This window comes from Hyla sarda, chromosome 8 (assembly GCF_029499605.1).
Source record: "Hyla sarda isolate aHylSar1 chromosome 8, aHylSar1.hap1, whole genome shotgun sequence".
NCBI classification, from domain to species: domain Eukaryota; kingdom Metazoa; phylum Chordata; class Amphibia; order Anura; family Hylidae; genus Hyla; species Hyla sarda.
This window is the reverse complement of record NC_079196.1, coordinates 141,374,639-141,390,924: the sequence shown is the minus strand read 5'-3', so window position 1 is coordinate 141,390,924 and position 16,286 is coordinate 141,374,639. Positions and strand designations below refer to the sequence as shown.

At 45.3% G+C, this 16,286-nt stretch overlaps 1 protein-coding gene across 5 annotated transcripts in view; it reads left to right on the top strand.

The window, feature by feature from the left end:
* The window catches only part of VPS16 (VPS16 core subunit of CORVET and HOPS complexes), a 309,167-nt gene extending 293,871 nt beyond the window's left edge, over positions 1–15,296 (top strand). For 4 of the 5 annotated variants that reach the window (XM_056535465.1, XM_056535467.1, XM_056535466.1 and 1 more), the window contains exons 23-24: positions 7,108–7,211; positions 13,275–15,296. In XM_056535465.1, coding sequence (XP_056391440.1) covers positions 7,108–7,211; positions 13,275–13,419 — 249 coding nt within the window. In that variant the 3' untranslated portion in view covers positions 13,420–15,296. Of the gene's footprint in view, positions 1–3,312; positions 3,386–7,107; positions 7,212–13,274 lie in introns of all 5 variants that reach the window. The other variant, XR_008847136.1, reaches the window with a different exon arrangement.
* The last annotated feature ends 990 nt before the right edge of the window (positions 15,297–16,286 follow it).

Here is a 16,286-nt window from a genome sequence, read left to right as displayed (position 1 = left end):
GAAGGGCCTTCATATTAGAAATACCCCACAAATGACCCAATTATAAAAACTGCACCCCTCAAAGTATCCAAAATGACATTCAGTAAGTGTGTTAACCCTTTAAGTGTTTCACAGAAATAGCAGCAAATTGAAGGAGAAAATTCAAAATCTTCATTTTTTACACTCGCATGTTCTTGTAGACCCAGTTTTTGAATTTTTACAAGTGGTATTAGGAGAAAAAGCCCCCAAAATTTGTAACCCAATTTCTCTTGAGTAAGGAAAAACCTCATATGTGTATCTCAAGTGTTCGGCGGGCGCAGTAGAGGGCTCAGAAGGGAAGGAGAAACAATGGGATTTTGGAGAGCGAATTTTTCTGAAATGGTTTTTGGGGGCATGTCACATTTAGAAAGCCCCTATGGTGCCAGAACAGCAGAAAACCCCACATGGCATACCATTTTGGAAACTACACCCCTCAAGGCACGTAACAAGGGGTGCAGTTAGGCTTAAAACCCCACAGGTGTTTAACAACTTTTCATTAAAATCAGATGTGTAAATGGAAAAAAAAAATTTTCACAAAAGTGCAGATTTTTCCCCAAATTTACCATTTTTACAAAGGGTAATGGGAGAAAATGCCCCCCCCCCCCAAATTTGTAACCCCATCTCTTCTGAGTATGGAAATACCCCATGTTAGGACATAAAATGCTCTGCTGGCGAACTACAATGCTCAGAAGAGAAGGAGCCACATTTGGTTTTTTTAAAGCAACTTTTGCTGAAATGGTTTTTTGGGGGCATGTCGCATTTAGGAAGCCCCTGTGGTGCCAGAACAGCAAAAAATACCCAGATGGTATACTATTTTGGAAACTACACCCCTCAAGGAACGTAACAAGGCATACAGTGAGCCTTAACTACCCACAAGTGTTTGACGACTTTTTGTTAAAGTTGGATGTGTAATTGAAAAAAAAATTTTTTTTAACTAAAATGCAGTTTTTTCCCTAAATTTTACATTTTACAAGGTGTAATAGGAGAAAATGACCCCCAAAATTTGTAACCCCATTTCTTCTGAGTATGGAAATACCCCATGTGTGGACGTCAAGTGCTCTGCTGGCAAACTACAATGCTCAGAAGAGGAGGAGCGCCATTGAGCGTTTGGAATGGTAGTCAGGGGCCATGTGCGTTTACAAAGCCCCCCGTGGTGCCAGAACAGTGGACCCCCCCACATGTGACCTCATTTTGGAAACTACACCCCTCACAGAATTTAATAAGGGGTGCAGTGAGTACTTACACCCCACTGGCGTTTGACAGATCTTTGGAACAGTGGGCTGTGCAAATGAAAAATTTTATTTTTCATTTTTACAGACCACTGTTCCAAAAATCTGTCAGACACCTGTGGGGCGTAAATTCTCACTGTACCCCTTATTACATTACTTGAGGGGTGTAGTTTCCAAAATGGGGTCACATGTGTTGAGGGTCCATTGTTCTGGCACTATGGGGGCTTTGTAAACACACATGGCCTTCAATTACGGACAAATTTTCTCTTCAAAATCCCAATGGCGCTCCTTCTCTTCTGAGCATTGTAGTTCGCCCGCAGAGCACTTTACATTCACATATGGATGATGTTCTTACTCAGAAGAGATGGGGTTACACATTTTGGGGGGGCTTTTTTCCTATTTTCCCTTGTGAAAATGAAAAATTTAGGGTTACACCAGCATTTTAGTGAAAACACCTGTGGGGTGTTAAGGCTCATTATACCCCTTGTCACGTTCCATGAGCGGTGTAGTTTCCAAAATGGGGTCACATGTGGGTATTAATTTTTTTGCGCTTATGTCAGAACCGCTGTAAAATCAGCCACCCCTGTGCAAATCACCAATTTAGGCCTCACATGTACATGGTGCGCTCTCACTCCTGAGCCTTGTTGTGCGTCCGCAGAGCATTTAACGCATACATATGGGGTATTTCTGTACTCAGGAGAAATTGCGTTAGAGATTTTGGTGGTCTTTTTTTCCTTTTACCGCTTGTGAAAATAAAAAGTATGGGGCAACACCAGCATGTTAGTGTTAAATGTTTTATTTTTTTACACTAACAGGCTGGTGTAGCCCCCAACTTTTCCTTTTCATAAGGGGTAAAAGGAGAAAAAGCCCCCAAAATTTGTAGTGCAATTTCTCCCGAGTACGGTAATACCCCATATGTGACCCTCAACTTTTTCCTTGAAATACGACAGGGCTCTGAAAGGAGAGCCCCATGCGCATTTGAGGACTAAATTAGGGACTGCATAGTGGTGGACATAGGGGTATTCTACGCCAGTGATTCCCAAACAGGGTGCCTCCAGCTGTTGCTAAACTCCCAGCATGCCTGGACAGTCAGTGGCTGTCCAGAAATGCTGGGAGTTGTTGTTTTGCAGCAGCTGGAGGCTCCATTTTGGAAACACTGCCGTACAAGACGTTTTTAATTTTTATTGGGGGGGGACAGTGTACGGGGGTGTATATGTTGTGTTTTACCCTTTATTATGTGTTAGTGTAGTGTAGTGTTTTTAGGGTACTTTCCCATTGTCGGGTTACGGTGAGTTTCCCACTAGGAGTTTGCGCTGCGCCGAAAAATTTGCTGCAGCCCAACCTTGAAGCAGGAAATTTACTGTAAACCTGTCCGTGTGAATGTACCCTGTACATTCACGTGGGGGGGCAAACCTCCAGCTGTTTCAAAACTACAACTCCCAGCATTACTGACAGACCGTGCATGCTGGGAGTTGTACTTTTGCAACAGCTGGAGGCACACTGGTTGGAAAACCTTCAGTTAGTTTCTGTTACCTAACTCAGTATTTTCCAACCAGTGTGCCTCCAGCTGTTGCAAAACTGCAACTCCCAGCATGTACTAATCATCGAAGGGCATGCTGGGAGATGTAGTTATGCAACAGCTAGAGATACCCAACTACAACTCCCAGCATGCCGAGACAGCTGTTTGCTGTCTGGGCATGCTGGGATTTGCAGTTTTGCAACATCTGGAGGGCTACAGTTTTTTGACCAGTGCACAGTGATCTCCAAATTGTGACCCTCCAGATGTTGCAAAACTACAAATCCCAGCATGCCCAGACAGCAAACAGCTATGTGGGCATGCTAGGAGTTGTAGTTTTGCAAGATCTGGCGGGATATAGTTTAGAGACCACTGTATAGTGGTCTCAAACTGCAGCCCTCCAGCTGTTGCAAAACGACATATTCCAGCATGCCCAAACAGCTGTCTGGGCATGCTGGGAGTTGTAGTTTTGCAACATCTGGAGGGCTAGAGTTTAGAGACCACAGTCTCAGACTGTAGCCCTCCAGATCAACTTACCGGTTTCCGTAGGATCCAGGGAGCTGTCCTCTTCTGATGCACGTCACGCCGCCCGCAGATCACCGTCACCGCAGCCTCCGGATCGGTAAGTGGACGTCGGCGCTCGGTCCCCTTCGTTTCCCCGTTCTACCCCCCCTATTGTGGGTGGGCAGGACGGGGAAAACGAAAGTTAACCCCCCCCCGTCCCCAATCTGCTATTGGTCGTCGCCTCTGACGATCAATAGCAGACCAATAGCAGGGATAGGAGGGGTGGCACCTCTGCCACCTCATTCCTATGCCTTCAGGGGGATCGTGGGTGTCTTAGACAACCGTGATCCCCCTTATATTCCCGGTCACCATAGACCCGTATGACCCGGAATCGGCGCAAATTGCAAGTGTGAATTCACTTGCAATTTGTGCCGATCGCCGACGGGTCCTTCAGTACCAGGACGTCAAGGCGTACCCATACGCCCTAGGTCCTTAAGTGGTTAATTGGTTCCATGAGGACCATTGTATGTTGAGTACATACTGTATGATTATGGAAAACTGGTAATTTGTTCTGGAGCCCCGGAACCATTGTATGTTTAGTACATATGTCTATGGAAAACTGGTAATTGGTTCCAGGACCACCATTGTATGTTGAGTGTATGGGAAGTGTTTAAAGGAGATATCCAGTGGTGAAAAACATATCCCCTATCCCCTACCGCTGGGGCCCCGACACCGTGGGAAGGGGGCGTGTTGACCACTGCATAAAGCGGCGGCTGACACCCCCCCCCCCCTCAATACAACTCTATGGCAGAGCCGGTGCGCTGCCTTCGGCAATCTCCAGCTCTGCCATAGAGTTGTATTGAGGGGGCGTGTCGGCCACCGCTTCGGGCGGTGGTCAACACGCGCTATCTGTCCAGCGAGCCAGGGCCCTGTACAGAGAGATCACGGATCTCAAACTTATCCCCCATCCTTAAGTTAGGGGATACGTTTTTCACCACTGGACTACACCTTTAACAAATCAGTGTGCCTCCAGCTGTTGCATCACTAAAACTCCCGGCATGCCTGTACAGCCATTGACTTTCTGAGCATGCTGGGAGTTGTAGTTTTGCAACTGCTGGAGGCACACTGGTTGGGAAACACTGATGTACTGTATGTGGGGCCATTATTAGGGTGCCGAAGGTGGAAAGTTTAATGTGATTGGAGAACAAAGGCTTGATTTGGGAGGCATCCTGTACACAGGGCACGCCAACAAGTAGTGATAGGAGTTGTGTAAGTGCCCATTATATCCAACAGGTATGGGAGAAGCGGGCTCATTATTGTACTTGTCTTACTAGCTTTGTATAGGCAGGCAGCTGGTATACAGTTGTAGGTTAAAATGCCAAATACTACATCCTATCACTATGGGTTGCCCCACACATGACATCATGACATCCCTGCTCCCCACACAGTCCTCATATAAACTTTGATCCATAAAAGTGATGGAAGTTCCTGAGCTCCCAAAGTGCAGTAGTAAATGTGCCCCTGCATGTATCCCCGGTATTACCTGTCCAGAGAGTGGCCGCACACAGCATGCACACGGTCAGGATGCTCTTGCCGTCCCTGGCAGGGGGATCACACTCCGCAGTCCTGGTGTCCTAGTCACTTAGGCTGTGTCTGGAAGGGTACTTCCAGCAATTCTAGAGAAGACAGGTGCCGTGTACACATGGGGAGGCTCCGTGCCGCTGCTCCCTTACACTGACTTTCTCCAGCTCTCCCCGCTCTCAGCACTGCCTGTGCTCCCGACACCAGGCACGTCAGCCCTTTCACTGACACACAGCAGCACGAGACCGGGTACCACGTCCCCCCAGCCCCGTCTCCGTACGGGATATGTGCCGCAGGTGTAGGGCTGTGCGCTCCTGCGTCCCAGCAGGAAAGCAGTTAGCCAGATTTTTGCGATGGTCCCGACACACAGACGCATCATATGTTGATGCTGCCTTCAACATACAATGGGCTCTGAGAGGCCATCTCATGTTGAAATGATCTTATGTCAAGGCCATTATACGTCGGGGGACCACTGTATTCATAACCTGTAAGGTTATTACTCCCCATAAAAATATCGAGGCCTCCCTTGAATTTTTTTATTGAGTCAGAAATCACAACATCATGAGGCAGAGAGTTCCATAGTCTCACTGCTCTTACAGTAAAGAATCTCTCTGTGATGATGGTGAAACCTTCTTTCCTCTAGACATAGAGGATGCCCCCTTGTTATGCTTACCGGCCGAGGTATAAAAAGAACACTAGAAAGATCTCTGTACTGTCCATTCATATATTTGTACATCATGATCAAATCACAACATTTTTTTTCTCCTAAATAACCCCAAGCTTAATAACCTCGGTCTTGTTACTGTAATCCTCCCATACCATTAAATATCTTTTTATGCCCTCCTCTGCACCCTTTCCAGTTCAGCCATGTCCTTCTTATATACAGGTACCCTAAATTGGACACCATACTTCATATTTGGTCTGACTAATAATTCATACAGAGGCAAAATTATGTCCTTGTCACAAGCCTCTAGGCCATTCTTGATACACATTTGTTAGTCATGGCAGCAGCTGACCGGCACTTATCACTAAAGTTGAGATTACTGTCCATCAGTACCTCCAAGTACATTTTATTAGTAGTTTTACATAATATCTTATTATTTAGCACATAATTGTACATTTTGTTTTTACGGCCCAAATGCATAAGCTGACATTTATCCACATTAAAATAAACGTGCACAATTGGTGGCTGAATAAGTACTTTTTTGCCCCACTGTATGCGATCCGTGCTTCCATTGTCCTGGTATCTTCATTTGTTCTTTCCGTTCGGTCGTAAGGCCTTGGGCACAGGCAGGGCTTCATGATGTCATGTGCTGCTGTTTATCTACTGGCCCCTGCTGTGAGCAGAACCAGGGAAACAGCAGCAGTGATGTCACGAAGCTCCGCCTGTTCCCCCAAGTATGCAGGCCAAATGGAGGGAACAGATGAAGATTCCGGGACAAGAGAAGCACGGATCGCAGACACGTGAGTATGGTTGTCATTAGTGTCCCCTGCACTACCTGCTTGTAGCAGCAGGTTCGTGAGGGGACACTGATCTTTAAACATTTCTCCACCCTTCTGGCTATCTTCTACCCAAGCACAGCTGTACTCTCCCCATTGAGGTGCAGCCTGTCCCTACTGTAGAGCCTTTATCTGACAGCAAAGTCGGCCCAGTTCTCCATGAACCTAAATGCCTCCTTCCTACACCAGTTTTTGAGCCACTTGTTTAGCTCCCTAATCTCCCGCTGCCTCTTTGGTATCACATGGTACAGGTAATCTTTCTGAGAATACTACCATGGAGGTCCTTGCCTTAAGCTTGTTGCCTATGTCCCTGAAATCATTTGTAGGGACACTCCACCTACCCCTTACTTTGTCATTGGTGCCAATGGGCACCATGACCGCTGGGTCTTTGTCAGCAACTCCCAGCAATCTGTGCACTCGATCCGTGATGTACTGAACTTGTGCATTTGGAAAACAACACACTGTTCGATGATCCCGGTCTTTGTGACAAATCTCCCTGTTTGTCCCCCTAATAATTGAGTCCCCCACTACCAGTACCTGTCTAGCCCACCCTGTCACAAATCTAGATGGGCCAAATGGTTCTTATCTGCCGACACATTCTATGTAAGCTCTAGTCCTGCCCCCTGAAATGGAGAGAATAAAAAGCTGTATACCATAAAAGCAAACTTAATAAAAGCAATGAGAGCACTAAAATCACCTTGTCACTACTCTGAAGGGATAATATAACTACTTTTAAAATACTCTTTGTTTTTTTAACAGCCATTTGTTGAAATATGTATGAAACACCGAAACAAATTTGAAGCAAAGAAGTACGTTACCCGTGTGAGCCCTGAGCAAAGGGTAAAAGCTTTTCTTTTAGTTGGGTAAGATTGTTTTAAAATTTCTGTTGTATGTATTTTTATTTATGATAGAATATATAAAACACAGCAGACGTATGAAGTTTGTCAAATATTATAACAGGGCATGGTGCTCTGGGATGAGCTTGCCCTTAATCAGTCGCTTCTCTTGAGTTTAGGGATCAGATTAACTAAACACAGCAAAATATTCAGGCTATGCCATAAACATCTGATGGGTGACACCCAGCACCCCTTCCCATTAGCTGTTCAGCAGAGCTGTTCACTGAACGGTCATTGTGTAGTGGCCATGCTAAGTTACCGCTTAGCTTCCATACACTTGTGTATATCTCCTTTTTTGTATCCAGTATTGATTGTATTTGGCTTAAACACTGCCTTAAAAAACACTGTGTGTTATTTAGCCAAACTTCCTGCCTTAGTCTGTTATACTTGCTTCTTCTGGGCATAATGGTCTATTTATTTTGTTATATTGTTTATTGTTTAACAACAGAAAAAACTATACAAATGCAGTTAACGGTACAAGAACAGCAAAAATAGGCAGTATGTTAAGAGTTACCCAGAGAGTCTATCACAGTAACCTAATAGAAGAGTGTGCAAAAAAAGGGGTGGGGGATCCTACAAGGCCCCTGGCAGTGCCCAGGAATCTGACGTATAGACCCCCGCATGAAACAGCAGCCGTCATGCCCCTTTTATGTATCTCTATAGGAAAGTCGGAGATACAGTGTTTGGGTATCTCCAGCTCTCTCATACAGATACATGTAGCCACCAGTAGGTCAGAGGCTGCACTACCATTAGGCAAGTTAGGTGGCTGCCTAAGGCCTTGCATTCGCAGGGGCCTTGTGGCCGCCTAACTCTACCCCCCCCCCCCCCCCAAGGAAGTTAAATGGGCGGTAATGCATACAGTTTGCACATGGCCACTCAGTATTGTACAGGAGGAGCAGGGAACGGAAATCCCTCCTCCCGTACTTTATCACAGCTCCGCAGCTCTTACTGCGCAGGCCGATCGCGATGAGGAGATGACGTCATCGCGCGTGGCCTGCACTAGAAGTCCTGCACGGAACAGACTCCGGCCTGGGAAGAGGACAGGCAGCAGTGGCTCTGGAGCTGAGACTGAGCGCTGCTGCACCAGAGAGTGCTGACACCGGACAGCAGGTGAGAGGATAATAACAGCAGGGGAATCTGAAATAAGGAAAGTGGAAGACAGGAAATATTAAAGGAAGCAGGGTCACTATTAAGGGGTATAAGAGGAGTCTGTAAGGGGGGGACAGAAAGGGTATAAGGGGTTAGAGGAGAACAAGTATTTAAGGCAGGGGGCAGGAGGAGAAAATTGCTTTATATAAAGGGGGTACAGAAGGTGATAAGAGGGCTCTATATAAGGGGGTACAGGAGGAAAAGAGGAATCTATATATATATATATATATATATATATATATAAGGGGGTACAGAAGGATAAGAGGGCTCTATATACAGGGGTACAGGAGAAGAGCTTGCAGTATAAAGGAGTACAGAAGGTGAGGAAGAGGGCTATATACAAGGGGATATAGAAGAAGAGGGCTCTATATAAGGGGTTACTGGAGAAGAGGAAGGGGGCTCTATATGATAGAGTACAGGAGAAGAAGAGGGCTCCATATAAGTGGGTACAGGAGGAGAGGAGTAGTATTTAGGGAAGGAAATGAGAATATGGTCTTTAGCGGGGAACAGGAGGAGTGGAGGGTTTTATAAGGGGGGGACAGAAGGAGAGGGTGTCTTTAAGGAGGTCATAGGAAAAGGAAAGCATTTATATTGGGGAACAAAAGAGTCTGTTAGGGTGCAGGAAGGGCACCTATTGGAGGAGGATCAGGATGAGGGGTCCATACAGAGGGTAAACCAGAAGTGAATGGTTTTGCAGGTGAAGAGCTGCAGGACAGGGGAAGGTTCCTCAGGGGTGGGTCAGAGAGAACACAACATACAGGGCAGCAGAGCTTTAAATATTGATTTAGCATATTTTGCATTTTTATTAAGTTAACAAGCACAAAAACTTCACAAAGTACAATTAAAAACATGTACACGTAAAAACAAATGGTAGCTGAATTATGTCAGCCCTTAGCATTTTAAGTATTATTAGTTTGACCATGTTATGGTGAGATTTATATTCAAAGCTTCTGATTCCTAGCACTGATTTTAAGTGCCTAGGATTTGTTACTTTTTTGTAATAGAAATCAGCTAAATATCTGCATTAGCTAAAATCTCTTTAGTAATGTCTAACTAAGGTGCGTAGTCTAAGGTATTATGCGGTATTTACCCTTTACCACCATATGTAGGTGAGAGAATCCTCCATGTTTTCCCAAGGATAGTCACTGATTAGGAATAAACTAATGCTGCTTCAGCACTACTGTGGCTAAACAGGGTTACTGGCTTGATCACACTGTGGACATTCCACTGGCAGGATTGTACTGCTCTGTGCACAATAAGGAATTCCGCTGGTGGAATCTATGTCCTCCCAAAGAATGGACATGTTCATTCTTTGGGGCAGAATTCAGCCGGAATGTTCATTCTTTGGGGCAGAACTAAGCCGGACTACATTGCCTGCTGTAAGCAGACATTCAGCCAGTGAAATTCTGCTGGCTGAATGTCCGCAGTTGGAACGAGTCCTTAGGATGGGTTTACACTACAGAATTTCTGACTGGAATTCAGCTTAGGGATTCTTAGGTCGAAAGTTCCGGTGCTGCAGAATCCTATTGCTGGCAATGGGATTCCGTTGCACAGTGCAAACTATTGAATTTCAGCGGTGGACGCTCCCTAGCTGAAATTCCACTACCAAAAGAATGAACTTGTTCATTCTTTAGGCGGAGTCCGCTCCACTGACATTGCCTATAGTCCAAGGGGGTCCTGGCCACGCTCCCAAATTTCAATCTTCTTCAAAGATTATAAGTGTGTACCCAGCCTTAAGGTAATTACCAGGAGTGTAGTCAGGAATGTGTCAGATAGTAGGCCTAATGGAGCAGCACCAAATGTCAGAACCAGAAGTATATCAGGAATGTAGTTAGGAGCAAGGCTTTGGTCAGGAATAGGCCAAACACTGTAATCTATAGCAAATTCATATTACCAGCAGCTGCAGAAGGAAAATACCCAAAAGACCAGGCAAGGCCCTGAACTTCAATTTCCCTTTTAAATGCTTGCCAAGCCTGACATCCTATTTGGGCTTTGGTTGGCATTACAGCCTGACCCTGCTGCATAATTGGAGTAGTAGAGCCACTAACTAAACAAGAAAGGCTGTGGTGAGAATGGAAAAAGAATCCAGTTGCTTAGCAAGTGGATGGGGTTGTTGGCAAGAGCCAAACCCTAAAAGGGAATGAAGTGAATAACTGAAACAGCCTGTCACTTTAAATCTGTTACAAAAAAAAACACAGAATACTTAAAGAATGTGCTGCATTATACAGGGTGGTCCATTTATATGGATACACCTTAATAAAATGGGAATGGTTGGTGATATTAACTTCCTGTTTGTGGCACATTACTGTATTTTTTGCCGTATAAGACGCACTTTTTCTTCCCCAAAACTGGGGGGGGGGAAGTTGGTGCGTCTTATATGGCAAATACACATTAAAACCCTGTCCTTTCGCGGCGGTCCTTGCGGCCATCAACGGCAGGGACCCGCAGCATATACAGGACATCACTGATCACAATGATGCCCTGTATTAACCCTTCAGACACAGCGATCAAAGCTGACCAAGGCTGCTCAGTCGGGCTGTTCGGGACCGCCGCGGTGAAATCGCGGCGTCCCGAACAGCTTACACCGGGAGGGACTTTACCTGCCTTCTCGGTGTCTGATCGGCGAATGACTGCTCCGTGGCAGGGATCCCCTGCATGGCCGGCACTATCCTTCATCGTCATCACGTCGTCGCGCACGCCGTCCCGTCATCCAATAGGAGCGGCATGCGTAGCGATGGAGAGCGAGGATACCGGGCAGCAGAGACGTTCCGGAGCGATGGGGACACCCCGGGGACGCGGCGACAGCGATGGAGGGTGACATCCGGAGCAGCGGTGATGGGTCCAGAGCGGCGTGGACACGTGAGTATTACCTCAAATACCAGTGGTCTTCAACCTGCGGACCTCCAGATGTTGCAAAACTACAACTCCGTTGGCTGTCCTGGCATGCTGGGAGTTGTAGTTTTGCAACATCTGGAGGTCCGCAGAGTGAAGATCACTGTCATATACTATACTTTACATTGTATTTGGTTCAGAATCTTTTTTTTTTTTAGATTTTCCTCCTTTAAAATTGGGTGCGTCTTATATGCCGGAGCGTCTTATATGGCGAAAAATACGGTAGTATATGTGAGGGATGAAACTTTTCAAGATGGGTGGTGACCATGACGGCCATTTTAAAGTCGTCCATTTTTAATCCAACTTTAGTTTTTTCAATAGGAAGAGGGTCATGTGACACATCAAACTTTTGGGGAATTTCACAAGAAAAACAATGATGTGCTTGGTTTTAAGGTAACTTTATTCTTTCATGAGTTATTTACAAGTTTCTTTGTTTACAGCCATTGACATGTCTCGAGGTTAACACGTGAGGAGCGGATAGAAATTGTGTTGATGTCTGGTGAACGCAGTAACCGGGTCATTGCAGCAGATTTCAATGCAAGACACCCTACGAGACCACCCATCTCCCCTGCTACAGTTAGCAAACTGCTTGCTAAGTTTCGTGAAACTGGTTCAGTGTTGGATTTGTGAAAATGTGGACGCATGAAATCTGTCACTAATGGAGAAACATCAGTGGCTGACCTAGCTTCATTCAGCAAGAGCCCACAGCGTAGCACTCGCCGCATGTCACTGGCGAGTGGCATTAGTCAAACATCCCTTTGGCGGATATTAGCTACTCACAAATGGCACCCTTACAAACTCCAGCTACGGCAGCATCTCAATGAGAATGACCCAGAACACTGAATTTGCAGAATGGGCAAAACAAAAATTGGAACAGGACCTTCAGTTTACGCAGAAGATTTTGTTCGTGACGAGGCAAACTTTTATGTGAATGGTGAAGTTAACAAAACCACCACTATTGGTCTGACACTAACCCACATTGGATAGATCCCTCCAAGACTGTTGGAACACAAAAATTGTGTGGTATATGGGGTACAAAGATAGTGAGGCCATTCTTCATCAATGGAAACCTCAAGGCCACTGGATATGCAAAATTGCTACATGATGATGTGTTTCCCTCTTTATGCACTGAAGCTGGCACGTTCCCGGAGTTTTTCCAGCAAGATGTGCACCACCACATTATGGGTGTCCGGTTCGAGCATTCCTAGATGAACAGTTTCCTGGAAAATGGATTGGTCATCGTGGGCCAGTTGAATGGCCCCCAAGGTCTCCTGATCTGACCCCCTTAGACTTTTAACTTTGGGGGTCATCTGTAGGCAATTGTCTATGCTGTGAAGATACGAGATGTGCACCACCTGAAACTACAGATACTGGAAGCCTGTGCCAGCGTTTCTCCTGCAGTGTTGCTATCAGTGTGTGAAGAGTGGGAGAAGAGGGTTGCATTGACAATCCAACACAATGGGCAGCAGATTGAACACATTTTATAAGTGGTCAGAAACTTGCACATAACTCATGAAATAATAAAGTTACTTTAAATCCAAGCACATCATTGTTTTTGTTGTGAAATTCCCAATAAGTTTGATGTGTCACATGACCCTCTTCATATTGAAAAAACTAAATTTGGATTCAAAATGGCTGACTTCAAAATGGCCGCCATGGTCACCACCCATCTTGAAAAGTTTCCCCCCTCACATATACTAATGTGCCACAAACAGGAAGTTAATATCACCAACCATTCCCATTTTATTAAGGTGTATCCATATAAATGGCCCACCCTGTACTGTTTTAGTGTGTATTTTTTTAATATGTAATACAGTTACATAGTACAGTTAAAATGACATATGCCTATTAATAATTGTGTTATGGTTAGTGATATTAACTGATCCCACTTTGATTCAGTTACAGGTCACCAATTATGTAGCAGCAGTAGTGATAAGTTACCATACATGTCATGGATAAGTAATCATTTAGATTTTTTTCCCGTTGCAGAGAGTTGGATCAAGCTGCAGAAGCTGCAATTGAACATAAAAATGAAAATGAAATGAACATGGTCCTGTCAAAATGCTCCTCTGTCACTGATTCTTTAGCAGCAGAAAAGATTGAGCGTGCCAAGGCACTGATACTTAAGAAGTAATTTAACCTAATAAAGAAAACCCCTGTCATTGCACAGTCTGTTCATGACCCCACCACTGCGCACTGCATAATTTCCGCTTGTGGAAATTCCATGCGGAGATTCCGTGTGCAGCAGGCCGCTGGAATGCTATGACCACACAAACATGTGCCGTCCACATTGATGGCAATGCAGTTCTGGGCGGAATTTTGCAAAAACAATGTTACAAAGTCCAGAATTGGAATTTTCACAGTGGAAATTCAACAGTATGCACGGTGAGGCAGAATCCCATATAAGACAGTGGGAGGTGGCTACATTGGAATCTCCACCCAGAATTTCTCTGGACGGAAATTCTGTAGTGTGCATGAACTAAGGTTATGTTCACATGGCGTAAAATGTGCAGAATGTCCACACGGAAAACGTGTGGACACTCCGCACACATGAATAATCTGGTGGGCATAGACGGCAATGCATTTCCAAACGAAATCTGCAAGAAGAATAGAAAAGTCTATTCTTTTTTGCGGACGCAGGAATTTTCACAGTGTGAACGGTGCAGCACAATCCCATTGAATTCCTGCGGAATTCCACATGAAAATTCCATTGTGTCAACATATCCTAATGGTATGTTCACACAGAGGAAGTTCTGCAGAAATTCTGTGTCTGCATTCATTTAGCCGAATTTTGTGTGTGTTTTTTTATTTTTCTGCATTTGTGGAATCTGTGCAGAATTATATGCAGAGTTTCCTTTTAAAATTCTACAGGATTCCATATTACACTTATAAAAGTGGGAACATAATGTTAGTTACATTCCAATTCCACACTTTCTGCAGAAATCCAAGCCCCATTGACTTCAACAGGATTCCTCTGTAGAATTCTGCAAAATTAGAAGACAAGACATATTTTTTGCAGAAATCTTGAAATTCTGCTGTGTGAATGGGACAGCAGAATCCCATTGAAGTGACTAGGTAATTAATTTCTGCGGAATTTACTGTGGAATTTTCAAGTGGAGATTCTGCCATGTGAACATAGCCTAAGAGTGATGAATTCATAGCAAAGATACATAAACATTACTGTTTTATTTTATAGCGATAACATACAATGTAATGAAAGCCAGTGCCAATTGGGAAATGAGCGAAATATATCTGAAGACATGCTGTATGAACTGAAGATAGAGGGAAGGAGAAAAGAAGTAAATAGTGTAAGGGTCTATCCACATGGCAGAATTTCCGCACATCAGCACCAATTCCGCTTGTGGTTTCTGGCTTGTGAGGATTTTGTGAACAATTGATGCGGAATCTGCATGCGGAAATTCAGAAGTGTGAATGGGAGTGCGGATTCCCATAGAAGTCTATTTGGCTTTAATTTGAGGCAGAATCTGTCCCTTAGGGTCAATTCACACGGCAGAATTTCCGCATGCAGAATTCCGCATGTATTCAGCCTTAAATAAAAGCCAAATAGACTTTTATCGGATTCCACACTCCCAATCGCAATTCTGAAATTTTGCATACGGATTCCGCATGGATTCCACACTGATTCTGTGCCAATTCCACACTAAATCCGCACAAGCCAGAAACCACCCAAATTAATGCGGAAGTGGAATTGGTGGGGATGTGTGGAAATTCTGCCATGTAAATAGAGCCTTACTTTACTTGCGATCTCCCTTACCATCTTACCCATGTGCAAAATAATTTGAATTTCTCCACACCTGATGTCTTATTCGTTGAAACAGGGTCCATACCCATTAAAGGGGTACTCCGGTGCTTACACATCTTATCCCCTATCCAAAGGATAGGGGATAAGATGCCTGATCGCGGGAGTCTCGCAGCTGGGGACACCCGGGATCTTGCACGCGGCACCCCTTTTGTAATCAGTCCCTGGAGCGTGTTCACTCCGGGACTGATTACCGGCAACCGCAGGGCCGGCGGCGTGTGACGTCACGCCTCCGCCCCCGTGTGACGTCACGCTCAATACAAGCCTACGGGAGCTTGCACTGAGGGGCGGAGCATGACGACACACGGGGGAGGAGGCGTGACGTCACATGCCGCCGGCCCTGCGGTCACCGGTAATCAGTCCTGATTACGAACACGCTCCGGGGGCTGATTACAACGGGGTGCCGCGTGCATGATCCCGGGTGTCCCCAGCTGCGGGACTCCCGCGATCAGGCATCTTATCCCCTATCCTTTGGATAGGGGATAAGATGTGTAAGCAACGAAGTACCCCTTTAAAGTAGTAGCGTAGTGATAATTCTTATGTTTCCATTGTGCCCGGCTGCAAGAAATAAAAAAACAAATCTTAACTCACCTTCCGTCCTTGCCCCGTTGTGCCGATATTGGTCTTTGTTCCTCCAGTCCCATTCTTCTTCCTGCTTCTGTGTGCACGGATTGTCACACTGCGATCAGCGTAATGCCATCCGGAGCAATGTCCCGCCTTGGCCAGTGATAGGTTGAGAGTCATGTAACAGGCCCAGGCTCTTTACATGACACTGTCTTTCACTGGCTGAGGCGAAATATCGATGCGGCCACATATATGCTGATCACAGTGTGACGATCCATGCACACAGAAGTAGCAAGCAGAACAGGACCAGAGGACCAAAGACAGATATTGGCGCAACGGGGGTAGTGACGGATGGTGAGTTAAGGTTTTTTTTTTTTTTTTTTTTGCAGCCCGGGCACAATGGACTATGGACTAAAAATTCCTGTTACACTACTCCTTTTAACTGTGCTACGCACATAAAGTAATGCATAGGTGTGTTTTTGTTTTTAAATAATATTGTATAGGCCCCCTCATGCCACAACAGTTATGACTTAAATCCAAGCCTCAACCAAAAGAGCTCTGAAGGTGTCCTGGTTTATGTTATTCCAAGCCATTAGCAGCAGATTCCTTAGAGCCCT